This window comes from Alligator sinensis, unplaced genomic scaffold, assembly GCF_000455745.1.
Source record: "Alligator sinensis unplaced genomic scaffold, ASM45574v1 scaffold242_1, whole genome shotgun sequence".
Lineage (NCBI taxonomy): Eukaryota > Metazoa > Chordata > Crocodylia > Alligatoridae > Alligator > Alligator sinensis.
The window spans coordinates 254,164-281,737 of NW_005842320.1; the positions used below are offsets into that span (position 1 = coordinate 254,164).

Genomic DNA, 27,574 nt, shown 5'->3' on the forward strand with positions numbered 1-27,574 from the left:
TCACATTATGTGATACCTAGTAGACAGGATAATTATTCTGCTGTCTTTAAGCTTTAATTTTTTAGAAATGTTATTAAGAAAGATGTGGTAACGAAATACCTGGGTTCTTCAGGATATCCTCAATTCCTTTCAATGCAGTTTTAACAATTGGTTTGACAGAATGAAAATTAATGAATCTTCAAAAGGTAATTAAATATGCATAGTAATTATTTTAAATCTACAAGATAACTTTAACACTACTGACCACAACATCATGCTTACATATTTGGAGACTGTGGAAAAGACGGATAAGCTTTGCTTACATAGCGCCATCCTTTTCTCTCAAGAAAACTCAAAATGTGATGTCTGAAAATTGTTCCTCTGCCCTCCAAGCTTCTCCTGTGAAATACAACTGAGTTCGCTGCTATGATTCCTATTATTCAATGGTAAACACGCCTTTTATGATGCATAATGAAGTGGTTTGCACTGCAGTGCAATCAATAAATGCACCGAGGACACAGCTGTCCCTAATTTATTGTATTAGAGTAGCACAGCCTATGTGTTTTATCAACTTCAAGTGAGCTTATGAAGTTCAACCCACAGATGACTGGGCCAACACTCATAAGCTAGATAGGAAGGGGAAATTAGGCAGAGGGAATAGAAACAATATCAGTCCCTTGATTAGCAGAGTCTGGTCAAGCTTTTTTAAAATTAAAAACTGGGGTCATTATTCAATTCATAATGAAGAGTATATAAACTCATAAGATAAAGGATTATGGTACCTGTATTTCCAAGGTCACTTATTATGTATCAGTCCAGTCATGACAAAAACATTACCATGTTCATTAGGAACATTAAAGACCTAAATGAATAGATTTTCTGGGAACTCTACAAGCCAGAATGTAGAATTATTTCTCATTGTTCAAGCAATATATACTATATCACATGCTCAGGAAGTCAGGAAAACATCTCACCAGCAACAGACTACCTAACTCCTATACTTACAAAGTCACTGGACCTAGCAGCACACCAAGATTGCAGCTGTGTCCCCTTATCGACACAGACCATAACATCACTGGACCAAACAACAGAGATTATAACATCCAGGCTTCATTTACTTGCTCTGCATATCTTGCTCTACATATCTCCAACAGATGCAATTCTTGTCAAGGGTGTAGTCAGTATGTATGTACACATGAAGTTTCTGTGTGCAAAAATTAGAGCCTCTAGAATAGACAAATTTCTCAGTGTTCTACATGCACCCTGTATCTCTTCATGCTCCTGTAGTAGGGCATAAAAGGCATGGCAGATGAAACATTCCTGTGACACTGCAACTCAAAACCTGAGGTTACTGAGGATTCAATAAACAGTGATGCAGAGTAGGTCATGGGATCTATGCTAACCTATATAATCTCAAAAAAAAAATCACTACTAAATTAGGGCAGGAAGGATTGCACTGGAGGTGACTAACAAGCAGTCTTTTCTTGGGAATGAGTTTTAGTTGCATTAGTAAAACAATGCTTGGTGCACTGCTCTCCTAAATTAGGCACTAAGTCAAGGACATATTTGACAAAAGGCTTTTGACTACTTCACATTACCGCCTTGCAGATCTTCACATTACCGCTGTGCAGATCCTTGTAGATCCTGGCAGATTTCTGACAGAATAAAAATTATGTTTCAGCATCAGCAAACTCTTACATTCAGATTTAAAAGCTCCAATTAGACATATATTTTGCACTGACCCCGTTACATTCTTTGTGACAAAATGGGCTGAGAAGCCAAAACAACTCAGTCATGTTAGGTAATACAGTGGAAGTTTGGAAATGTCCAAAGCATATAAAATTTAACTCTGCATTGTGTGCAGTTTTTAAAAGACAATGGGTAAGTTGAATTTTGACATGACATAAAGGAGGACTTTAGGATACAGTCACATCACCACCCTTACCTTGTGGAAAGACAAGGAAAGGCTTATAGCTTATTAGTGAAAGCAACCAAAAATTGTCTAAGAATTAGATGGTTCATTAACCAGTCCAACAACAGTTTGAGATTAAACTGAATATTAGAAGGACTAGGTCGACAATAAACAGAGAAGATAGGTCTCTAAAACAGCAAGTAATTTTGCAAAGGCCTTTAAGGGACATGGAGTCTGTAAGATGCAAGATGATCAAAAAAAGGAGAGAAAAAATGTGACTGGAGTTTGCATCAACATTTCGTGTCATGGACCCTGGGAGCACTGAAAACTAGGTCAACGTATTTCAAGAACAGAATGTTGTGAAAAACAAAAAGTACTAGAACTTCTTCTGCTTCAATAATGTGTTGTTCTACCCACATTACAAAGCATTTCTATTTTAAGGACTAGATCTCTCTTGTATACCATTTTCTACTCTTTGTGATTAATTACCTACGCCTGTCATGAGCAGCCAACATTCAAGTTATCAGGTGCAACAACGCAGTATTTCACTATGTGTCCAGAATATTATGTCTGGATAGGCTGGAAAATAGACTGGAAGGATGGCAAATTGAAACCTCCAGTAAACCCAAACATCCAAAATGTTCTCACCAATAAGGAAGTATAAGGATTGCCACCTAATTCTGGCCATAGGGACCAAGGTAATTACATCTCTAGTGCCCACATGTGGTTGAGTACTTAGTATCTTAAGAAGTCTGCTAAATTGTTGCTGACTCCTAGCTGAGGCAGAATCATGAAGTTCCCCTATGTTGAGGACAGCTTATCTATAGATTGGTGACATATTGACTGAAGTATGATGAGCAAACAATTATGCAGGACAGCTAATCTCATGTAAACCATCTTATAGCCAAATTCTGGGATTTGAAAAAGCTAGATTTTCAAGTCATCCTGGGACCAAACAACCCTTTATGTGTACATGGCTTTGATAGGCATTTCTGATACAGGCACTGGTATATTACAGAGATTTCATAGACATTAGGGCTGGAAGGGATCTCGGAAGATCATTGAGTCCAGCCCCCTGCCCAAAGGGCAGGAAGTCAGCTGGGGTCATAGGATCCCAGCAAGATAAGCATCCAGTTTGCTCTTGAAGGTGTTCAATGTAGGCGCTTGAACCACCTCCGGTGGCAGGCTGTTCCAGACCTTGGGGGCTCAGACAGTAAAGAAATTCTTCCTTATGTCCAGCCTGAAACGGTCTTGTAGTAGTTTATGACCGTTCGACCTAGTCATCATCCCTTGGGGCGCTCTGGTGAACAAACGTTCCCCCAGATACTGGTGGTCATCCCTGATAAACTTATAGGTGGCCATCAGATCACCCCTGAGCCTGCGCTTTTCCAGGCTAAAGAGGCCCAGGGCTCTCAGCCTGTCATTGTAGGGTCTGCTTCCCTGACCTCTGATCATGTGCGTGGCTCTTCTCTGGACTCTCTCAAGCTTCTCCGCATCCTTTTTGAATTGTGGAGCCCAAAGCTGGATGTAGTACTCCAGCTGCAGCCTCACCAAGGCCGAGTACAAGGGGAGAATGACGTCCCGGGATTTGCTTGAGAAGCATCTATGGATGCAAGCCAACGTTTTGGTCGCTTTATTAGCCGCAGCATCGCATTGCGGGCTCATGTTCATCTTGTGGTCAATGATGACCCCCAAGTCGCTTTCTTCCATAGTGCTAGCCAGCGTAGCACTGCCAAGCCTATAAGGATGCTGTGGGTTTTTCTTCCCAAGGTGGAGAACCTTGCATTTATCGGCGTTGAACACCATCAGATTCTCGGGTCCAAGGACAGAGCCTTGGGGGACCCCACTGGTCACAGGAAACCATGATGAATGACTTCCATCAATTACTACCCTCTGGGTCCGACCACGGAGCCAATTTTCCAGCCAGTGGATCGTGGTGGACCCAAGGCGACAATTGGCCAGTTTCACCAAGAGGTGATCATGGGATACCAGACTGAAGGCTTTTTTGAAGTCAACATATATGACATCAATCTCTTCTCCTTTGTCCAGGTGATAGGTCACCTGGTCGTAGAAGGAATTGAGATTGGTCAAGCAAGACCTACCTGCAACAAACCCATGCTGGCTATCCCTTAAGATGTTGGCGTCGGCCAGTCCATTAAGGATGGCCTCTTTAATAAACTGGTATATTACAGAGCATGCCAAAGAAGCAGAGAATGCACTTCTGGTCTCTTGCCACAAATGTAGCTCCCTAAGGATGTGCACTGGTGACCCCCTAGCACATTTACATGGTCTTTATATAGGAATACACCAACCTAAGCCAAAGTTTAGGGTGAAAACTAGCATCAACTGCATGCAGACATGTGTACTCATAGATGCTAGGGTCGGAAGGGACCTGAACAGATCATTGGGTCTCACGCCCTGCCTAGGCAGGAAAAAGTGCTGGGGTCAGACGACCCCAGCCAAATGCCTATCCAGCCTTCTCTTAAAGACCCCCAAGGTAGGGGAGAGCACCACCTCCCTTGGAAGCCCATTCCAAATTTTGGCCACCCTTACTGTAAGGTCAAATATCAGGACCAAAATCACTCCAACATGAGACTACAGATTCAAAGAAAAGGAGGGGTTTTAGACTGGATCATCCTCTCACCTACAGATTTTGAAAAAAAAAAGGGGAAGGAAATCGCTAGTTGGAACCTTTCAGTGTCTCTGCCTGACTTTCCAAGCAGGAAAATAGTTCACTAGTGTACAAATTGAGCTTCAGCCCCTTGAAGAGTCCCTTGGTGACTACAGGAATCCATGGCCATCTGTAGAGAGGGTCAAGTCTTGGCTTTGAGCCACCCAAGGTCACAAGCAGAGAGTTATGTGCATTGCTCCCAACAGTATCAGCACCTACATACTCATTGCTCCTTCACCTCTACTATCTTCAGCTGCCAGGACCTATATTCTGGGTCCAAAATCAGAAAATTAATGCGGATGCTCCTCACCCTTCATCCATCCAGGAACCAAAAAGTTTCTAATCAGAGGGTCCATTTTATGTATGGGTGTTGGGAAAGATCATCTAGGCTACTGTTCTTTGGTGCATAACTGGTGTCAAGTGATTGATTACTATAGTGTAAAGCTCCCCATTATTTGATTTCATTGCAGCTTCCTCATCCATTCTAAAGGTCCATTACAGGTGTTTGAAAGCTCCTGTATAAAAGGCAATACACCTTAGGTCTGTGTAAGTACACACTATCATAGCCAAGCTTGATTTTAGGTTATTTATTATCTGTGGCACTGGAACCTGTTCTTTGGCAAGCAGACTTTTGCTGACGAAGAGTCACTTGTAGCTTCTCTGAATTCTACTGCCCATGAAAAGATGATAGAGGATTTCCCACAGTCCTCAAGAGGGCCCAGTAGGGTCTTTACAGGTATGATAAAATCATATTGCTCCTCTGGTCCCAAGTCCAGGAACTCCTAATATTTTTCCTTGCTTAAAGGTGATTATCTGGCTGATGGTGCCAATAAGGTGCTGTACCTTCTTACCCTGGAACAGAACAGGGATCTATTTGAAGCAGTATTCAAGGAAGGAGATAATGATCCCACCAGGACCATGTAGGCATTCTGTAAGATGGTCAAAGCAATGTCAATCCCAGTATAACTGAAGTGGGGTCCTACACAGAAAATTACCTGGTCTGTTCAGGGTCTCAAAGGCCCTCAAGAAAAAGGGTTCCCTAATCAAGGTGGGTGAAAAGATATGATCAGCAATGGAGTGGCAGAATCCAGTTGCCCTAGAAATGGTACCTGGTCATATTGTATTTGGGTCTGTGACAGTGCTAATGTTTATATCTTCACAGAGATGTGATTTCCAATGATCCTCCAATGATACACATGTCAAGCAATATCAAGATATTCCCAGCTGCTCCCATAATGCAAGACAGCTCCTTTTCACCAGCTCTGGATTCAGCATGTGACTTGGTGATTTCTCTCCCCCAAAAGTTTTATGTCTACTTATGGAAACGCACTGAATATGGTCCAGTGGGTGGCAAATTGGCTTAGCAGTTGCACCCAGAGAGTGGTAGTAGATGGGTCAGTATCGACCTGGAAGGATGAGAGTAGTGGGGTTCCACAGGGTTCGGTTCTTGGACCTGTACTCTTCAATATCTTCATCAGTGACTTGGATGTGGGTATGAAGTGTACTCTGTCCAAGTTTGTGGACGATACTAAATTGTGGGGTGAAGTGCACACTCTGGAGGGTAGGGAACGATTGCAGGCAGACCTGGACAGGTTAGAAAAGTAGGCAGTAAACAATAGAATGTAGTACAAGAAGGACAAGTGCAGAGTGCTGCACCTAGGGCGCAAAAATATCCAGCATGCCTACTGGCTGGGAAGTGAACTTCACAGCAGTACAGAAGCAGAAAGGGATCTTGGAGTCATAGCGGACTCCAAGATGAACAAGAGTCGTCAGTGTGACAAAATAATCAGCAAAGCTAAACGCACTTTATCATGCATCAGCAGATGCATGACAAATAGATCCAAGGAGGTGATACTTCCCCTCTATGCGGCATTGGTCAGACCACAGTTGGAGTACTGCATCCAGTTTTGGGCACTGTACTTCAAGAAAGATGTTGATAGACTCAAGAGGGTCCAGAGGAGGGCCACTCTTATGGTTAGGGGCTTACAAGACAAGCCCTATGAGGAAAGACTGAGGGACCTGAACCTCTTCAGCCTCCGCAAGAGAAGGCTGAGAGGTGATCTTGTGGCTGGCTACAAATTCATTAGGGGGATGCAGCAAGGGATCAGAGATGCTCTGTTCACCAGGGTGCCTCTTGGGGTAACAAGGAACAATGTTCACAAACTGACAGAGAGCACATTTAGGCTAGACATCAGGAAAAACGTATTCACAGTAAGGGTGGCCAAAATTTGGAATGGGCTTCCAAGGGAGGTGGTGTTCTCCTTTACCTTGCAGGTCTTTAAGAGAAGGCTGGATAGGCAACTGGCTGGGGTCATCTGACCCCAGCACTCCTGTCGGACTCAATGATCTGTTCAGGTCCCTTCCGACCCTAGCATCTATGAACCTACGAATACCACCAAAAGCAGCCTCTTAAGTACCAGACTTTGGTACCAGTGGCTTCAGCACTGGGTTTGGTGCCAACAGAGTCTGTTTCAGGAGCTAGAGAATGCATGTGCAACTCTGATGCATGACACAACTAATCAAAAGACTTCAGTCTTCTATGTGTGAACACTTGCACTGGGATCCTGTGGCAGGCTAAGCCCTGCTGGGAGACTATAACCCCCAGGGGCCGGCTAACCTGCCCCTCTCCCTCTAGCTCTTCTGAAACTTCACCCTATATCTCACCTGCCATGCCTTGATGGAACCAACTATGCAGGAGGCATCCTAAACCCTTAGAATGGGGGTTTCCTTTGGGTTACTTGGCTTTACTCATTTTGTACTTGTCCAGGCAGGCCCTGACCCTCGTAACCAGGGCCTATGTGCTCTAGCTACTACCTTGAGCCCTAGGCCCACTTAGCCCAGCCTTAGGTCCTTGGTAGCAGTGGCACAGCTGTGAATTAGACTACATGGTTGGGGCTCTGAGCCCCCTTCATTCCCCAGCCTTGAAAGGGTTAAATCCCACCCCCCATCCCCCTCATTCTGTGTATGACCCCCTTGCTAACAAAGGGTTAATCCCACATGGTGATTTAAGGTGCCAGCAATGTGATCTCCACCTCCCCTTACAGTTGACCTCAGTCATTGAATTAAACAGAAGCAAAGAATGTAAGCATCCGCTCCAAACTAAAATAGCGTCCCTCTGGGCACTTACAAACCAACCTAATGTGAACTGAAATCCTTTATCTCTTCTCAGTCTTGCGGCTGGGTAAAAAAAAATAGTGGGTACATCTACATGAGACATTTACTGAAGAGCTCAGCATCTACATGGGCGGCTCTATTAGGTCACAGTAAACTAACAAACTCCACCATAGGTTAGTATTTGTAAATACAAGTACTATCCCGAGGTGGAGTTTTTTAATGCGCAGCAACACACATGTAGATGCTGACCGCGCTGGCTGGTGCATGAGGGTGCTTGCCAGCCAGCCCCTCACTGGAGCACCCTCGTGCCCCAGCCAGCCCCTCCAGAGCATGTTGAGCCAAGTCAGAGTAGCCCCGGGCACACATTCAAACTCCAGCACAATATGTGCCATAGTTTATTGCTTTGAATTAATTGCACATGTAGATGTGCCTAGTAAAAGGGAAAAAAAAGGGCCAAACAGTAGTCATGCTTTAGTCATGCTCCGTCTGTTCACAGAATTCAGTCAGAGCATAACAATACTGTAATTCTGTTTTCTTAGTTCTTATTCAGCAGGGCCTCCCCTGTTGCTTCTGGGCACCCTTGTGGCCCAACTGGGGAATCCTGCCTCTTTCCCAGCTAGGGCTAGAATGCCTCTCAGCCTGAGGACAAGCCTATTTACTCCCATGAGCCCCTCTGATCAGCCTGACCCACTGCCTGGTGCAAGCACAGGGGTTGATCATTAGTTTTAGTCCTTTCAGTTGCCTTCCCTCTGGCTGCTATCCCCATAGCATGCAGCCACCACTCTCCAAAGCAGAACTACTGGTTGTTGCCGCTGCCTTTTCCCATGGCCACCAAGACCCTGCTCTTAAAGAGCCCTTGCCAGTTCTGCCGTCCCCGCCAGCCTTCCCACACCAACAGGGTACACAATTTAGGACCATCACATTTTTTTTTAGTGTTAAAAGCAAAGAAGACATAACTGTATGGGTGCAGTGGAACGCTTTTGCAATGAAAAAGGGCAATATTGAAGTTATACAAAACACAAATATATAAGGCCAAGAGCACCGAGTGAGAAAGTTGGACCAAAAGTAAACATTTAATCTAGTCAGTTTATATAACTGAAGGTAAGGTATCTATCAAAAAACATGAGAAAAAATGCTTATCTAAAAATACGTTTAATGGTAGCATGCTATACATAACTCAGATGCTCACCTAAGTTTTTGCTACTGGTGATTAGTTGGTTGTATTCATAGAAAAAAAATCAACTGTCAAAAGCAATATATGCATTTGTCATTTTTTTTAAACGTACTCAAAGGAAATTAGAACCGTTCAAAGAAAACATAAATTGAATTGCTCAGAGGAAGAGGAGAGCATTTTTTTTAGATACAGCAATAACATAAAATAGAATTACAGTATTGTTATGCTCTGACTGAATTCTATGGACAGATGGAGTCTGACTAAGGCATGGCTACTGTTTGGCCCTTAAATTACCCAAGATCTGTTGGAACCCTGATGTACTCAATGTTATACAAAAACAAATAGGAGAGAGAGCGCCAAAAGTTTGTAGGCTGAAGAGACAAGAGAGAAAAGGTTAAAGGAAAGTTAAAAGAACACTTTTAAAGTATAGAAACATAAAGCAGCTTGCTCAGAATTACACAAATGCATAGATGTGGTAAAGCTGGAAAGCCAAGAGTCAGATCTGTAACTTAAACACACCACTTTCTTTTTATGCTTCCAATTTCCCTTTGCAGTCCTCTAGCCCCCCTCACACTCAGATGCAACATCACTGTTTTCTGATTAGACATGCAGATAATTTTTCTCAGTCAGATAAAATGTCCAGCCTTTAATTCAAAGGGTTTTTTTTATGACTTACAACTCTATATGCTAAAGAAGACATTACCAAAAGCACATTTACTTTAATATAGAACATCCTGCAGCACAAACTGCATCATATTAAATCCCAGTCAAATATCAAATTCGCTGTAACTATTTTTGTTAAAATGGATTAATAGTATCATGAAAACTAATCTTGCCTATGGCAGAGCACTGTCCTGGGATGACAAACTGGGGTTACTTTTAAACTGGGACTAAAGCTCAGAAGTACCCCTGTTTATTTTTTCCAGATAGCCAGAAAGGTGTTCTGGCCTGGTAAGAAAGGATGGCCATCTGCTGCACAGAGTCTATCTAAAGGAGCAACTTTTAGAGGAATGACCAGCTCTATGACAATTTAAGTGATAAAAAGAGGCAATTATTAGGAAGCTATGTCCCATCTTCCCTAGCCAAATGTGTTGACTTCAGGTGATTTTAAGAACCTTGTATTCTGCCAAGCTGAATATGAGTCCTGTTTTGTCACTGAAATTGCACAGTATAGACTGCGTGACCACATTAGCGTGACCAGATGATCACAAGTTTTTGCTTTATGTGCATGCAGTTTATAAGCAGAGAAAACAATACTCCAGTAAAAGCTAGGTTTAAATTGGAATAGAGAGGTGAGATTATGCAGGTATCAGTAACATCACGTTCTACTGGGCACAAGTATGAGACAAACTATCTCTTCTAGGGAACCAAATATTTCTTTTTACTGTGGTGTTCCTGTTGCTTTTTTACTTTCAGACCTTCCAGACTGAAACTCAGAGATGTTTCTTTCCTAGTTTCAGGTTAGACATAAGATACACTAAATTAATTTAAGTTTCTTTTGTTACAAAATTGCATAAATTGTTTTTTCTTCGACTTCTACCATACCCAAGGAATGAAGTGTTTTTTGATAAATGCAACTTACATTTTTAAACATGTTTTGCCAGAACTGTGCTGCTTGACTGCACAAAACCATGAATGACTCTTATTCACAAGAATAGCCTTCTAACCATTGGACAAAAATATGCCCTGTCTGGATAACAGGTGGAAAGCAATGATTTTTATCTTACCAAAATAATGAGGAATTCTGAATGTATCATATTAAACAGTTAAAATGCAATACCTATTAAAATAGCCTAAAATAGCTTAAACTAAATGGCATCCCAATAATTTATGACTAAGTCAAGTAAAATCATCATACCAACATTACTTTCATACAATAAGCTATTCAGGATGATTTGGGCTATACTTGAAATACAAGGTAACTCTTTGATACCATTAACCCAAAACGACAGACGCTTAAACTGATATTACTCTAATTAACTGGCTACTGCCTCCACCAATAATTCAAGTTTTGCTGAAAGATAGCACCAACACTGTACTCAACTTCAACTTTGCCCTGGTGACATCAAATCATATTACAGCTAAATTAACAGTTGTGAAAATTTTTGGCCTGGTAGCCCCCTATCATACATAGCCTTTAAATGCCATTTCAGTTTCTATCAAGGCAGGAATCAGCAGTTGTAATTTTTAATACAGCTGCAAAACAATAGGACACATTAATAGCTGAACTTTTGACAGCATATTCATGATGATTTATGAGTTTGTATATAATTTGATTATTCTATTAATTCTACTGATTACGGTTCCAGCTAATACAGTGAAGGTCACTTCCAAAATAAATCTTCATTACATTTCACAGAAAGTAACTGCCTCCAACTAGTTGTTTTCTTTAATTAAACGCTAATGTAACAAGAAAGAAAATAGGCTTCAGGGTTGCTGCATCTGTTGCTACAAGAGGAGTATACTGCTTTGATATAATGTTCCCCAATCCTATTTTTTAAAGAAAAAAACAGAATGCCTCTTTATCTGACATCTTGCTTTTCAGCACCAGATACACTCTTACATTTACAGATTACCTTCAGTTTATTTAAAAATTACATAAAAGGACTGGGAAAATGTGCCACAGAATTAGGAAGTATACTTTTCCACTGAGAAGAAAAGCTTTTATTTAGCAGATATGATGTTTTATTTTCTAAAATGTGTATGGAGTGATTGATTTAAAAAAAGAGAATAATCCTTGCCTAACCATGTATCTTGCTATAGCAAAAACTATTTTCCTCCTTCCTTAAAGATGAATACTACATATATTGTGCAGCCAGCTTTGGAGAAAGATCAAAGAAAAGCATGCCATAGGCCTGACAACGCATTATCCTCTTTCAAATTGTTTTTTTTGTTTTTTTTTTACATAAAGCAAGCTGTGTCCTGGTTCTGATGTTACATTTTTTGTTTCCTGAAGGTCATTGTTAATTCAGCATTTCCTGCAGTATATTATTGTATTCTATGAAAAAACTAAAAAGAGGTTACAGCCAAAACAAACATAATACAACACAACTCTGTCTCAATAAACATACCATTACATTTTCCCATTTCAAAACTGCAGTGGACAAAAGCAAATCTTCCTGAGCCTACTGAACACCTGGGTAAGGTTGAAAATAATAAAAAGAATACTGACTGTTTTGGTACATAATTCACTCCTGAAAGACCACCACCATGAGCTGCAACTCCCCTTGAATCTAGGACATTACTAGAAAGGATAAGGTACTCAGAGGTACTACTTTCCTACGTGCCAATCTTTTTTGTTTTTTTTAAAAAGATCTTCAGAAGATTCTTTCTACAGTTTGTTATATTAACAAAAATTAACACATGATAATTTGTAAATTATGCTTAAACCCTGTATAACCAGCAAGTTTCTAGGTACATATCTTTGGGAGTTAGGTTAATTACCAGAAGAGCATACTGCTCAAGCCCTTTCCCTCTAGTGCACATTCAAGTTTCTTCTTCTTCTACCAGATCTTGAACTATTCACATAAGAAAGAAAAGGGAAGCGGAAAGCCTGAGGGCTACAGCTATGACCATTAAGGAGGACTTTTATGCTAAACAACTCTATGCTGAAGACTAATGATATTGGGCAAAGAGTGAGGCTCTTCACTCACTTGGGGTTTCTACAATGGGAGATATAGGCAGGGGAGGATGCTAAACCAAAAAAGAAAAAATGAAGCTGTTTTGGGAGTGGGGAGAAAAGGGAATATAAAAAAGTACAACCTGTAGCATAAACAGACTGAGAACAGGCTGCTGCAAGAATATGATTAGTGTTTGAGATCCCTGGATCTACACTGAATTGCAATATTTTAACATTAATAATAATAATAATTAATATTAATAATGCAATATTTTAAAAACTGGACCACACTCACAAATGTGCTTCACAAGGAGAAAAACCTATGAAGTCAAGTCATTCATACAAACACTCAACCCTGCATTATAGTTTGACATCAATTCTGCGAAGTATTAAGGTAAAACTTAATTACACTTTGCAATTGGATCTGCTTTTATATGTTAGATCACTAATGTAGTACAACCCTACTGGGATGTTCTAGACTCTTACAAAAATTTTAATGGAATACATACAAAACTTCTGTCATAAACCAGTCCAAGTTAGAAAACCAGTTGGACATCAGCCATTTAAACCCTTGGAAACCAATGCTTTAATCCAATAAAGAGAGAGTTTCTGTTTGCAGAACTGCTTCCTATTCCTAGGTTTCAATCTTACAATAGATGTAAACAAGTGTAGGTCCTTGAGCTATGGCAACACAGTTCTACTGTCAAAACAGATAAGAATATTTATAAGCCTCATTTTTACCTTTGTAAGCTGTTAGTTCACAAGGGGAATTCAATATAATATTAGTAAGCCTATAATTAATGTCTAATGGATCTGCTGCAGAATGTGGTTAATCATTTAGAATACTTAACAGGGGAAGCAGCTTAACTGCATCCATTACCATTAGTAAACACTGCTAAAAAAACCTTCAAAATTAAAAAAAAAATCAACACACAAATATACACTCCAAAAACATCAATACAAAAAATGGCTAAACACATCATTATAGAAAATTCTTACTTTAGCTGTTATAAATCTTTTAGTATTATACCAAGTTTTCCAAAAAGCCATATATATATATACACACACACACACACACACACACATATACACAAAAATTCAGGCAATTAACATTTCACCTCCATATTTTACAACCTTAACAAACAGGTGCTAATGTAATACAAATGCCACTAATTCTTTTCTCAAATATATTTCACTCAGAATCATACCCAGATCGAAATATGCAATCAGTGTCAACAGGAAAGTACTGGCATTTTATATCTTTGAAGCTCTATCTTACTTGGCAGTAGGAGCTATGTATTACATTAGCTTACACCAGCATTCAGCAACCGTTTTTAGACTGCTGGCAAGAGTGATCCAGTTTGGAAGACAGACACGAGGATCCAACAGCTGACACTGCTTCTCCCCACAGCGGCATGAGGACTATGTCTGTTACCAAAACCCCCTGCCACTGAATGCTGCCAAATGTGAACCAGATGTGGTCTATGGGCCATAGGTTACTGACCCCCATCTTAAACTAAATGGTCTTTATGCTTAAGCACCGGGTATAGTATATTTAAGCTTTTGCAAGACCTATAAGGAAGGAGAAAGATGTCCTAGCTTTTCTCATGGGTGAAACAGGATTGAGAAGAAATTACCACAAGGACTGAAAACAATCCAGTTTTCAGACAAACATGAGAAACTTATGTTACACAGGATTTCACAAATTTAGCTTACCTAGAATATACCTATTTGGAGCAAGTCACACAAAAATTGCAAGGAAAAAGCACTATGTCATTTCTGGAAGCATGAAGAGATATCAGTAAATCTACCTTTACTTCTGAATCAAATGCATATGCTCCCAGTAACTGTAATGTAAAACAAGTAAACTTAGTGCAGACTGATAAGATAAACTCTGAAGCTGTATACGAGGTCCTTTCAGCACATTTCCAAGCACTCCAGAGAAAGAATGTTGCAAGTAGGTCTGAAATCAGTGACTCATAGACTGTAATAAATGTCTTAGTTGCACAATTACTAGATCCTGGTATGAAAAGTGTCCACTCTTAAAGTAACTCAGGAACAAGAATTAAATTCATTCTATAACAAAAATGCTGTACCACACTTCTTAAACCAACCAACTGGCAGCTCATGGGTCACATGACTCTCACATGGTTACAGCACAACACAGCAATCAGCACTACAGCAGCCTGCAGCCCAGGGTACCCAAGTAAAACAGTGCAGCAAGAAGGATGGGCTGGGCTGCCTGAAGTAAAGGCAATGACGAAGGATGAGCTGGGGTACAGTGAAGCAGGGGAGGCAGGTGGAACAGCAGCTGGGGGCAGGGTGCTACAGGGTGGTACAAGAAGCATCAGCAGTGGGGCAGGGGTGCCTGGTGAAGTGAGGAGGCACACAGAGCAGACATGGTGGGGCCTGTGGTGCAGCGGGAGGCACGCAGTGTAGAAACCAGGACACAGGGAAAAGCAGCAGAGGGGACAGTTTAGTGGGGAGCACCAACAGGGACAGTACATGGTTGAGCAGAGGAGTATGGGTAGTAGCAGCAGCAGGGGGAGGGGGTGTATTATGAAACAGGAGAGGCACTATGTACACAGTACAGCAGCAGGGACTCCTGGGTGTAGCGCACAGTGTGGCAGGAGGTGTGGGGGCCATGGAGCCTTCTGTCCCAGATCCCCCCCGCCAGATTCAAGTTAACTCACAGTTCCCCAGCATCCCAGGATGCTTTGCATCTCCTTTCCCTGCAAATCCCACCCCCCTTGCAGGGTAGACAGGCTACCCTCAGCCCAAGCTGTCTGCTCCAGCCCAGCAGGGAGGCATGCTCTAGCACCCCCCGCCCAGCCTCTGGCCTGGGCCACTGCAGGCACATGGGTGCTTTTCTGGAATCAGAAGTGAATGTCTGTTCATCTGCTTATCAGTTCAATCTATGCAGTTTAGACTAACCTGCAAAGATTAAATCAATTCAGCCTCGGGCTTTCTGACTGTCTGTTCTTAGCCTAAAAGATTTCCTGGAACAAGGCTTTTAGACTTGCATTAGGGGTGGATAACACACCTTGACAAGAAACAAGTTAAAGATGAATGATGCCTTATTTTACCATGTATTCTAGATATACTAGTACAATGAAACAATTTGTATTCAGGGAAAGTTAAGCTACTTCTCTTTGAGACTCTGGTCCTTTCTTTTCCTTTTTCATGTCCTTGTGACAAGGTACGTAGAAGAAATTTAAGATTCATTGGAATCTGACAGGCTGTACCATGAGGACTCTGCTTTGGCCTCAAACTTGTAGCCTCTAGGCTGTCAACCATGTGCCTTAGTGCCCACACCACCCCAGCCCCCCCTTTTTTTGGGGGGGGTGTTCTGGAACCCCAAATAATGGCATAATATTGTGGTAATTATTAGACACCACCCCTGACCAGAGCCAGATATTATAGAAGAACTGTATTGTTCTTGTAGCAATGAAGTCACTTGTGTGGTTCTGAATGGACTTTTTATTTATCCAAGTTACTAAATTTCTTAGTTCCCCTATTACACATCTTGACCTTTCCCTTGAACTAAATGAACTTGTCAGATTCTTTTACAGAGAAAAAAATGGCTTTGAAGATTAAAGCTAAATTGTCTGGATTACAGCTTTTGTCCTGATTTATCAACTTCAAACTTTAATGGCAAAACCTTATTCAAGAGGGAATGGAGACACTCAAAAACTACATGGCAAATCCTCAATCCCTTTACTGACATATTTGCTGTTCTCATTTGAAGACACCAGAAACTACAATGGAATGAAAGCAGTCAACAGCAGAAAAAGTGACAAAAATATTGATGTTCTTCTCTTTTTCTCCTTCAGATAAAATGTAAGGAAATTAGTTTATTCTTAGAGTTAAAATGATTTAAGTAGTATTATGTTACATTTTGACTATGATATACATAGATTTGGTGAAACAGATATGTTAAATTAGCTATTAACAAGATGAATATTAGTTTTTGATGACAGGTAACTTGCCACTTGTCTGAGAGAATTGTTAGGCATAATGAAGTCAAGTACTGCTATTGTAGAATTTATATGCATCTTAACAGATGTGTTCTGATATTGATCATACCAAGATCTTTATAAATGTGGCAAAATATTACTTTCTAAACATAACTCCCATCAAAGAACAATAAAGGAAAAACACTACCAGTTTCAATATCAATGAAAGTTAAAAAGTTGTAATTGTTTCTCCTGATCTCTTCTTAAAAAGGATGGATAAAGGCGTGGATAAGCTCACTACTGACTGTGTAATCTTCTTGTGCTTAACCATCTTCATATCTTCCTAATATCTAACTGAAATCTTTTTTGCAATTCAGGTTCATTGCTATTTGGTCTGTCCCTTGTGGGCAGAGAGAATAATTGATCACCACTCTCTTCATAACAATTCTTGTATTTGAAGACATCAGAACTCTATCCTCCTTTCCCCAACCTGCCTTCGCTTCCTTGAACTAAGTAATTCTAGTTCCTCCAACTTGATATGTCATATTTTCTATTCATCCTTATGTCTCTCATCTGTACTCTTGCCAATTTAACCACATCTTTACTGAAGTATGCTGCCAAAAACTGGACACAATGCTCCAGGGCAGACTTGCCAGGGCTGAACAGAAAGTTAGAATTATTTATTTTAACTAGCATATGACACCCCAGCATACTATTACCTCTTTTTTTGCAACAATACCATAATGTTGAATCATTCAGTTTGTAATTTATTGCATCTCATAGGTCCTTTTTTGCAGTGCTATACCCTATCAGATTGTGTGCCATTTTTTGTACTTTTGAGTCCTCCTTCAAATACAGTACTTCTTTTTTAATTTAATTAATTTAGACATTTTCCCAATTTAAAGATTATTTTGAATCCTAATCCTTTTCAAGTACCCACTACCTTGCCTAGGTTGGCAACATATGCATATTTACAAGTATGAAGTCAATTAATGAACATCTAAAACAGTACTGAACTGAGGGCAGACCCCAGGAAAACTTTACTTGACACTACCTTTGAGTTTGCAGGTTATAAATTGGAGGTGGGTACTCTGAAGGTGGTGCAGAATGCCTTCTGCTGCCCTCAGACAGAGAATGCATTACTAACTCGTTCAACCTGCAAGTTACTTAGAGGAATAGCATTTTCTATAATCAGACTTTGAATTATGCAGTCTGTAAATTTGGAGAGGAGTGCAACTTGTTTTTGGGTGACATCTAGAAGTATTAGTAAAATTAGGTCCTACAGTGACATGATGGTAATAGCTGCTTATCTTGTAATTGAGGGGAATGAGGAAGTTCTGACCAAAGATGATATATTTCTTGTAACCTCAACATACAAACACAGCCTGAGAATGCAGACTGGAGTATATTTGAGTGGACCTAGTATCTTTTTGTTAGAAACAAAACGTTAAAAAAAATTGTGCCCTTGTTTTTGAGACATCGTCCACATTGATGTTGAAAGCTCCCAGTATAAAAACTTTAGATTCATTACCACTTCCACTACTCTGTATCAGGTCTTTTGGAAAAGCTTAGTGTCTTGAACTCTTGACTGAAAACCTGAAGTCCTGGTTCTCAACCATTTTAGGCACTTCTCTATAACTTTTCTGAATTTAGCACAAACTATTTCAAAAACTAATTCCACTTGGTTTTTTTTACTATGGAAAAATAATAGACAATTCTTATGTTGCAAAGAACTCAGAAAGACAATAACAGATCAGAATGTTTTTGACACTATGGGGTTCTGCCACAGAGTCCTATTTGAAATCTATGGATTTATTCTGTGACTCATGTAGGTGCTTGCACACCTACCAGTGTTAATATTGTGTGGCACCCTTAAAAGGATCTCTTGGCACCACAGGGTGCCATGACACACTGGTTGAGAAAGTAAATAGGTAAATATATTTAAAGTTGTGCAACAGAATTGATAATTTTCATCATGCAAATAGACAAGGAAACATAATAGCTCCCTTGCCTCCAGATTTGAGTAATCTGCATAGGTTTTCTATAGTTTTGTAAGCATGTAAATAATCATATTATTGAAATATATGGAATCTAGACATACTGATAACTCTACAAAGACGGTAGATTTGTTAACACATAGCTTCATTTTAGGAGATCAACATGACAAGTGATTTTACAAAATAGGGCATGATACATTCTCCTTTTCTGAGTACAACCTCACATTTTGAAATATGCAGTTAGGATATTTATATAGATTTAAATAAATTAAGATAATTTCACTGACCCCAAAATTCAGTTTTAAAATGCTGACAGTATAATTACAGTCACTATTATGTACATTTTTCCAAGTCTTATATATGAATGGAATTTAGTTTGCTCTTATTTTCTAATCTTTTTCACTTCTACTTAATTTAAATGACAAGGATCTCAAAATCAGAATTTATTTTAAAAAACTTTCTTTTGGCTATTTCGCTTTAGTTACTTTTATATTGGCACAGGGATACAATACAGGTAAGCATAGTTATCATGACTGTTTGCATGATCGGCTGTTTGTTTTTTTCCCTTGAGGAGAGACTCTCTGTTGGGATAAACATCAGGGAGGTGAGATAATCCATCATTTTGAGACCTGTTCTCTAGTGATGGATGGATAGATTGGCAAAGTAACTCAATAATCTTCATTTTTTTTCAGGTTATTCACAGATCAGTGAGCATTGTCGTTAATAAAGCTATGGAATGCTTTTGTGTCCTTGCCCACATTATTTCTCAGGCTCTGACAGGAAAAGACTTTTAATTTGGAAATAACCTTTGTGTTGAAACATAAGTTTCAAGAGTGTGAAATTCTCTGTGAATAATCTGCAAGCCTCCTAGATTTGTATTATCTTCACAAACAGTATTACTCATGAAATCTGCTTAAACAGGTGATATGAAGCATTGGCGCTATTTAGATTATTCTTTTTTTCCTTTAACTGCAAACTTAGGACACATCTACTTAGCATTTGACTGCACTAGAGAGCGTCATCGTTAAAACAAGCCCACCCCCTCCAAACCACACACCTGCTTGCTGAATGCCAAAACACCGATAAGGTATAGATATAGCATATGTGTTCTTCACACTATACTAGAATATTCAATGGGATCATGGAATTCCCCTTTATCGGAGGTAAAGATGCTGTCAAATTTAGGCTCAAATTCATGTCTTAGAACCTTAACATGTACAGGTGCCACAATAGTGATGGTGGTTGAGATTTCCTAATGGCTTTAGAGAGAGTTCAATATCGTAAACCTCAGAACTCTTCTGAAATGTAAATTGCTTTATAGACTTTCCAATTCAACCCCCAAAATTTGAACTCTTCCATTACTAGGAGTTATCCTTTTTATTCTCAAGAAATAAAATTTGCATCCAGAATGGCCTGGAAAATATCCAGAAGCAAGAACCTAAATCCAAGATAAGAAGCTAAGCATTCATCTTTCTAAGAATTCAGCTCATTTACAAAACAAGTAGTGCTGGAAGTGCTCATAATTCCTGGGACCATCACTTACAACTGTGATCGCTGACTCTCCTGGCTAAGGAAAGATTGTGAACATCCAGGAAGCTTCTATTACTAGAGACTGTCAATTCTCTGAATGTACATCCCATCGTAGACAATGGAATGTAATAGCATGTCCTAGAAATCATGCAATCCATACCTCACACTCGTTCCTTAAACAAGCTAAGTAAGAAATTAACTAAATCTTAACCAATACCTATCACCTGGCAACATCCTGGATCCTTATCAATGACGCTCTGAGTTCACATGAGAGAGAGAAAGAGACAGCATTTCTAGTTCTACTGAAGGACCTCTTTTCCTGCATACATGGAGAGAGAGGAAAGTAAATAACGTCAATATTCAACTTAGTATACTTCTTGATGGCAGCTGATATTTTGAGGTTTGGAATTGCCAGGTCTTCACTTGAGGAAGCACCAGATACACTACTCAACTTCCACCAAACTTAGTTATATCAAACAGCTATCTGAAAACTGTTCTTTCTCTGTAACCTCCACTTAAATAATAAACAAGATGGCCAATAAACATGAGATAAAGAACCTTAGTAGGAACTTAGCAAAAGCTATGGAACTAACTGGTTGAAGAAGTGAGAGGCAATGTTAATCACAGAGCATTCAGAGTGAATGTAAAATCTTCTCTCTTAATTTTTCAGCAATGTTATCCTGGTAGATTCCAATATTCACTAGAGGTACTCCAATATATCAGTTGCATATCAGACTGGCACCAATAAAAGGAAAATTAACATAATTGGCTATTGACTTTTTTTGGCCAATGTAACCGATAACATCACCGATAAATGCCACATGCATGTGTGCAGCTACACACATGCACACGACTAGGAATGCAGCCTGGCAGCTTGGAGATCAGCATCCTACCTGTAAGTTGGGGGGGAACGGGCATGGGGGCAGAACGAGGCCCCCATGGTGAGGGAGGGAGGGAGTGGGCAGGGGCAGGCACTGCTGTGGAGAATTTGGGGGTGACTATAGGCCCCCCCAAGCTTCCCCCTAGTGCCACCTCTGCTCAGGGTGCTCCGCTTTGTTGCCTTTCCCGTGGAAGCCCTGCACTGGCTGCACTTCCCCTGCTCGCCTCCCAGCACAGGGCTCCCAAGGGAAAGTCAGTACAATGGAGTGCCCCAAGCAGGGGCAGCGCTGGGGGACCTGGCTTCTGCCCGTCCCACTCCGTCCCTCACCATGGGGGCCTCAATCTGCCCCCGCCTTCCACCGCTGCCCCCCCAGACTTAACTGCAGGGCACTGTTCTCCAAGCTGCCAGGCTGCGTTCCTGTAAATCGGCTATCGGATCAGTATCGGCCGATATAGCTTATTAATAATAGGGTATCGGTAACTGCTATTCACTCATCTTATTTTGGTCAAGGAAGGAAGATTATTTTTAATCATTAGGCACATTCAGATACTTTGGCAAAGAATATTAATAAATGAGCACAGATGGGTATAGGAGCACAGATTATTTTAAATAAAATTAGTGTGAAACAATACAATAATTGCTTCTATATTGCTGAAGGCTTCCATAGAAAATCTTCTATGATCTAGAAAATATTAAACATATCTATGTCCTTTCTACAATTAAATTGAAAAATTCTTCATGTTTCAAAGGTGTTTGTTTCAAAGGTGTTTACTTCTCTATCAGTTATAGGTTTTTGAAAAAAATGAGAAAAGAAGACAAAAACAAACTACAGCAGGTGAATTTGTGAAAAACAGTTCCGGAGAGAGAAGTAATTTGTCTTTTAAAAGTCCCCTCCCCTCCAAAGTAAATTGTTAGGAACTCTTAAGGGCACAGATAAATGCAAGTGAACCCATGAAGGCATTCTAAAATCTTAGAAGTCAATGTCTATCTCAGTTCTCATCTTATAACAGTGAGGTCTGCATTCCATTACTTGTTGTCTCAGAATAAAATGTTTAATATTACCAAATCACTTCAAGCCTTTCCTTTTTATTATTGCCTATTACTGTAGTATGTTTAAAATTACTACTATTGTTTATACAAAGAAAATTGTGCTTGATTTGACTATAGATTAATGCCCTACTTAACTGGAGATGATGTCATTCGGTCCATAAAGGAATTACTATATCAAATAGCTGACTAACATCCAATCTGAATTTTAAAATGATCATGAAAACCTCACAAAGCTTTGTTTTCAAAGTTACTGTAGTCTAGCTAATCATTGTAGATTAATTTTTCTAGTTAGGTAAACTTTTGATTATCCTCTAACCTTTACCCTAAAACAGAAAAACTGAACTTACATTAAACATTCAGCAATACCTTACACAATATAGTGCTTGATTGCAATTTCCCTGCATAACTGTTTTGTAGAAGATGCTGAATGTGTTATTTCTGCACTGTATTTTTCAAGACCTGATGTGCAACTGGGTAAGTGTGCTTGGAAATTATCTTGATAAAAGAGATTTGTATACCCATTCCCAAACCTTATTTCATACACCTCAGTAAGTTGGTTGGAAATATAAAAAAAAGCTCCTACCTAAGGGTTTGAGAGGGCTTTTGAGGTGATACTTTTAACTTAGCGTTTAAGCGTAATTCCAGATGCCACCACATTTAAAAGTAAGACAGATACTGGTTGCAAATCAGCATGTTAAAACAAAAAGAAGCTATAATACAGGCTGAGGAAAGTTCTACTGGTTCTCAGCTTGGAAAACATGAAGATTCCAATGACTTTGTGTGTAACACAAATCCAGTTTATGGAGATAAAAAAAATCTCACATCTGTACCTCAACATATTGGAAGGTACATAACAGTGATATAAAAAGAGTTTAATTTTCTTTCCTAAAACATACCTGTTAAAACCAGTTAAAAACTGATGCTGCTTTTATTCACTCAACTGTCTTCAGTAGTTATAAAATGTTGTACTGTTTATGAAGAATTCATTTAGAATACAAGGATGTGACTTCCAAATGTCTTTGAATCATTCACATAAATATGCATGCATGCCATTTATAACAGTAGCCTTGATGAGAACACACAGTGTAACTGGCTGCAAGCAACGCTTAAGAGGTTTACATTAAAACAGAATATAGAATGGTGGTTAGAAATCACAGAACAGGTGACACCTTATTCTGATAACCTGGTGATAAAAACTGTAGGGTATGATGTATAGGCAGTGGTGACACTACTTTACTATACTGACTGAACAATATCCTAAGAATATTGTTCAGTTTTGGCAAGATACAATACCCAAGGCAGGTCATATATAAAATAGTTAAAATTAACAATATCAAAAGAATAAATGGTGATTGCCTTCTAAATTGTTTGAAAGTTTATTTGAAAATGAAAATTTAAGATTTGAGATTTTATTTTGCCGTTTATGATAATGGTAGTTTAATTATTTTAAAAAGACTACTAAGTTTGTGATTTGATATGAAGCAGTTAGCTTCAGGGACCTCGAATGCACTCTTCCTTATTCTACTATTACCTGAGATTAAACAGCAAAATAATGGAATACAGTAGGCAAACAAAAAGTTCAGCTAATTTAAAGAATTCCTGTGGTCCCAGATATTCTCTGTGACAGTAGCTAAAAAGTTTTCCACACAGTCTGAACTGATCCTGTCTCCATCAAACCTATCGGTAGTATATGTCAGAATACTGCCTATTCTAGTAGTTCAACCACTGAACCCCTTGGCCTTCTATCAAAGTGAGCCCATGAAATTATACCAAGGAATTTCTACATTTGAATGAAAATATAAATTTTCATCTTGCTGGTTGATTAAAAATAAAATAGCAGCTGTTTGAAACATACATATACATATATATAGCATAATATATAAGAGTTGGTTGAATTGTATATTTTGTATTAATTATGTTCTGCAAGAAAATAAACTATGCAAAAAGCCTTTTTTAAGAATGGACAGAAAACCTATTGCAGGTATTAAGTTACTGAATAATACTTGTTTTCAATATGGTATTGGACAAATGCCCAGACATATAATGAAGTATAAATTGGATACACACTTGACACGTCAGTAAACCTCATAAACAATTTTACTAATTATCTGAATCAATTCAATGATTTATACAAATTAAGATGGAAATCAGGCAGTGTTGTATTATTACCCTTACAAATGTGCAAACACACTCCAGATGAACTGAATCTGGAAATGATACAACAAAACTTATTCTCTATATTCAATGTTTATCCAAGAAAAATATTTAAAGTAATATCCAGACATGGTAAAGTGCTTGCTTAAAAGATAATGTAGACTCATTTATCAGACTTGGATGAAAAAGATTAAATTTAAACTGAAATAATGTGAATTTAAATTCATGGGGGAGAGCAAGGGAGATGAAGTGTGGGGACAAGGGGAACAGAAATTGTGGAAGGGAATAAACAGCTTGTTGTAACAGCTGTCACTTTTTCTTTGCATTAAACCTCCACCACAACAAACCCACACAGTTTTCGTTCACAAAGACAAGAAGGCCAAATAGACTACTTTCATGCTGAGAATAGTTATAATTGCCAATGCAACCTTATGTCTTCAAGAGATAGAGACCTTCCACAAACAAATGCCAATGGCTGTGATGATGTATACTTGCTGGAAATACAGAGCATTCATTCATTCATTCATTGCACATTCAAGACCAACTCTCTCCACTGATAAATATAGCTCCATATAGTTAAGACCCCTCATTCACCAGGGAGTGTTGTAAGAAAGTAAAAACTAGGAACCCATTATACATCACAGGCAGGAACAAAGCAATTGTTACCTATTTCCAAAGAAAACAACATGTACTTCCTAACAACAAAGTGTGCATAAAAATTACCAGTTCCACACAATCTGAAAACATGCCATGTCAGACTTTGTACTGATATTTATAACCAATCCACTAAAAGGTAAAATAGGTTGTTTGAGCTGTTCTACTGAGTACAAAAATCTCACAGTTATATAAAATGCACAAGTTACTACATAACCTGTAGAAAAAGTGTGGGAAACTACTTGCCAGCAATGTAAAAGAGGAAGAGGTGATTCTTTCATTTTCTGGCTTTTAAAGGATAGGTGAACTGGAAGAAACAACACACACGTTTGGTGCTTGAAGGCGTCTAACACCTCTAGTTAGCAACTCCTTAGACAAGTCAGACTTTGTAGGGGAGATCAAGAGTAAGCTTCCATTTCATGGATGTAATAATGAAACTACAAGAGTGTAGGGCACTGTTATGGAGACAGGGTCAACGTGCTTTCATTTTAGAATCAGTGCCCTTTTTTATGGCTACAAATAGATGTCGGATTTGTCCTGGGATAAACCATTTTATCTGGGACAAAATACAATCTTTCAGATGCCCATGTCCATTGTCCCAGGATAAATCCTAAAAAGGTTGACAAGATAAGAAGTAGCAACAGTTCAACCTGGGACATCGCAAAGTGTGTCTGAACAGTTATCCACGGATTGCATAATTGAATCAATGTCAGAAAAGCAGCTAATTAAACCTTGATTAGGAGGGTGATGTGTGTACACGCCAATCCTAGAATACTTCTGTTCTGGGACAAACACAGGCACATGTCCCAGAACAAATGCAACATTTGTTCCTAGCCTAAGTGTTATTGTACAGAAAGGATGGTAATTTTTAGAATGTCAAAATTCAAAATTACAGTAGTTGCACATTTTATTAAAAAAACAATACTAGGACTATTTAAACACACTTGTTAACATCTCACTGTGAATTTGGATTTCCAAGGACTAAAGAGATATTAATGCCAAAAGAGCAAAGATGTGATTTCATATTGTTTATCCCAGATAGATTAGCACATTATTTTAAGACAGGTATCACAGTGATGTCATTACTTTTTTCATCACTTAAAAAATAGCAAAATTCTGTGAGCCACAAAATTGCAACTACCACCATAGTGACTATCTGTTGAATTTGTTCTAAATACTAAAATCTTCTCAGACAGTCATGGAGATTTGCCTACAGACAGAGGACAATCCTCAAAAGTGACTCTGAAAATGTTTTCATAGCTGCTGTGAGATAGCTCATTTTATATATGAATTCTGGCCCAAGAACAAGCTAAATGTAGGTGTTAGGGATTACGGCTTTATGATAACATTATTTTATGCCATGTGTGCAGCTGTAAAATTAGCAATGGAGAAAATCTGTTGTTAACGTTCAGCTTTTATGGATCCTTTATTAATTCTAATAATCTTATCAATTGATAATTGCACCTAACAACATAGCTCTTCAGATTATATCATCATAGCATGAACTCAACATTTCTGTTTATATGGAAATGTTTCTCAGACTTTTTCAGAAGCAATTACAAAACAATTAGGTAACAAACGGTATTTTCTGAGACCTCTGCATTACCTCAAGAATGTATGGGGAGACAGAAAAGCCATTTTTTCCACTTTCCAAAAGAGTGCAATATCTATCTTTCAGAATACACTGTTGTAAAACTTACATTCCCATTTTGAGAGGAATTTACAAATAAGAGAGGAAGAAATAGAAGTTGTACATTGATGACAATTTCATAAAAATATATTTGCAAATTCTTGGTTTTTTACAAAATAAAAGAACATGGATTAATGTAAACCCTCTTTGTAATAGGAATTTTAAATTGGCCAATTAAAATGCCATACTACCTAGAAAATATTTCAACAAACTATAATTTTTACACTTCTTAGAAAAATAAAAATACAGGATAAATGGAAGTGTTATATTAGCTGTCTATCACTAGACAGCTAAGAATAGGCTTATAATACTCAATTAACAAACATTTCCACTTATTTAGCAAGAAATATAAAGTCTTGCTTACCTGCAAAAGCACTGGGAAATCTCCCCTTGGCCATACAAAGGAAACAAAAAAGGCGTATTGCCGTAACGGCCAAGACAATGAAGAAATTTTTTTGTTGCCTTGAGCCCATCCGTGGTGCTGCTGTCACTCTCTGATACCATTGCAATAGAATGCAGAATAAAATGTTGCAAGTTAGGTGTTAATTTCTGGGATTTTAAGTATTGTGAAAATGTACAGTCCTTGTAATCTGTTTCAGGGGGAAAAAATACAATTCAGGTAAAGGATGCAGCTTAACAGTGGAAATTTTCACATTATAGTTTACATTTTAAAAAATATCCTTACATTTTAATATTTTAACACATTAAAGAAGAGAGAAAGAGAAAAAGAAAGAGAAAACATTTTAACAACTCAATTTTCCAGTATGTTACTAAAACTAAGCAAAGAAATGATGGAAGCTAAAGATGGACTGTCAACCTTGATTTTAATCAATAAAATTCGTATAAAAATGTATTTGTTAGAAAGAAAGAAATCTAAAACCTGTGCAGCCATCCCAACAGCATATCTACCATGCTGTGTAGAAATACTTTGAGCTAACTGTGAATGCACTAGCTTGCCCACTGAGTCTACATGGCACAAGAGACTTCACACACAATACCCCCAAGCTTGCTTTGTACATCTTAGCTCTAAAACTAAACCAGCAGAGCTAATTAGCCCAGGGCTCACCACAGTGCTAATATGACTTGTCCTTGGAGCTAGCTCAGGATATCCATGCAAAAGGCTGCTTTGCACTGTATAGGTGTACCCCAATAAGGAGGTAGCTGTTTGGGAAGTTATAGCAAGAGTGGAAAGAG

The 27,574-nt window shown here is 38.9% G+C and overlaps 1 protein-coding gene across 4 annotated transcripts in view; it reads right to left on the minus strand.

Annotated features, from left to right (window-relative positions):
• CHM (CHM, Rab escort protein 1) overlaps positions 1–27,574 on the minus strand; it is a 148,747-nt gene that overhangs the window by 51,120 nt on the left and 70,053 nt on the right. For all 4 annotated transcript variants that reach the window (XM_025209963.1, XM_025209964.1, XM_025209962.1 and 1 more), the window contains exon 8: positions 26,745–26,970. In XM_025209963.1, coding sequence (XP_025065748.1) covers positions 26,745–26,970 — 226 coding nt within the window. The remainder of the gene's footprint in view (positions 1–26,744; positions 26,971–27,574) is intronic.